Here is a 1,016-nt window from a genome sequence, read left to right on the forward strand (position 1 = left end):
AGGATCACTTGAGGCTAAGAGTTGGAGGATGCAATGTGCTATGACTCCATGGTACTCTAAGCCAGGTTGACAGAGACTCTGTCTCAAAAAAGAAAACAGCTGGGTGCAGGGACTCATGACTGTAATCCTAGCATTTTGGGAGGCTGAGGCAGGTAGATTGTCTAAACTCATAAATTTGAGGCCAGCCTAAGCCAGAGCAAGACCTCATCTCCAAAAATAGCCCAGCTTTGTGGCAAGTACTTGTCGTCCCTGCTACATGGGAAGCTGAGGCAAGAGAATTGCTTAAGCCCAAGAGTTTGAGGTTGCTGTGAGCTGTGACAACACGGCACTCTACCGAGGGCAACAAAGTAAGACTGTGTCTCAAAAAAAACCAAACAACAGGCTTGGCACCTGTGGCTCAAGAGGCTAAGGCGCCAGCCACATACACCTGAGCTGGCGGGTTCAAATCCAGCCTGGGCCTGCCAAACAACAATGATGGCTGCAGCCAAAAAATAGCCGTGTTGTAGCGGGTGCCTGTAGTCCCAGCTGCTTGGGAGGCAGAGGCAGGAGACTCACTTGAGCCCAGGAGTTGGAGATTGCTGTGAGCTATGATGCCATAGCACTGTACCCAGGGTGACAGCTTGAGGCTCTGTCTCAAAATAAATAAATAAAAACCAAACAACAAATAAAAAACCCAGAACAACAACAAAATAACATTAAGGAAAAAAATTTGTTTTTTTAAGGACAAACCCCAAATACAAACAGTAACAGGTGATGGTGTGTGGCACAGAAGCCTACTCTTTCATTGCTGACAGTGCATACTGCACCTTGGGCCTGCTCTTGTGATGGGACCTGTGACATCTCTCCTCCTTGCAGGGCGTTATGTCTTGTCCTTTGTTGGCTGCGGTTTGGCTGTTGTGGGTACCTACCTGCTGGTGACATTTGCACCTAACAGTCACGAGAAGATGACAGGCGAGAACGTCACCAGGCACCTTGTGAGCTGGCCTTTCCTTCTGTACATGGTAAGAGAAGCCTCC

The 1,016-nt window shown here is 48.4% G+C and overlaps 1 protein-coding gene across 1 annotated transcript in view; it reads left to right on the top strand.

Annotated features, from left to right (window-relative positions):
- Positions 1-1,016, top strand: part of NIPAL3 (NIPA like domain containing 3) — a 45,953-nt gene that overhangs the window by 25,753 nt on the left and 19,184 nt on the right. Inside the window, exon 6 of the mRNA XM_003799765.3 lies at positions 856-1,001. Within this exon, the coding sequence (XP_003799813.1) occupies positions 856-1,001 (146 nt within the window). The remainder of the gene's footprint in view (positions 1-855; positions 1,002-1,016) is intronic.

This window comes from Otolemur garnettii, unplaced genomic scaffold (genome assembly GCF_000181295.1).
Source record: "Otolemur garnettii isolate 467f Iridium unplaced genomic scaffold, OtoGar3 scaffold00156, whole genome shotgun sequence".
Classification (NCBI taxonomy): Eukaryota; Metazoa; Chordata; class Mammalia; order Primates; family Galagidae; genus Otolemur; species Otolemur garnettii.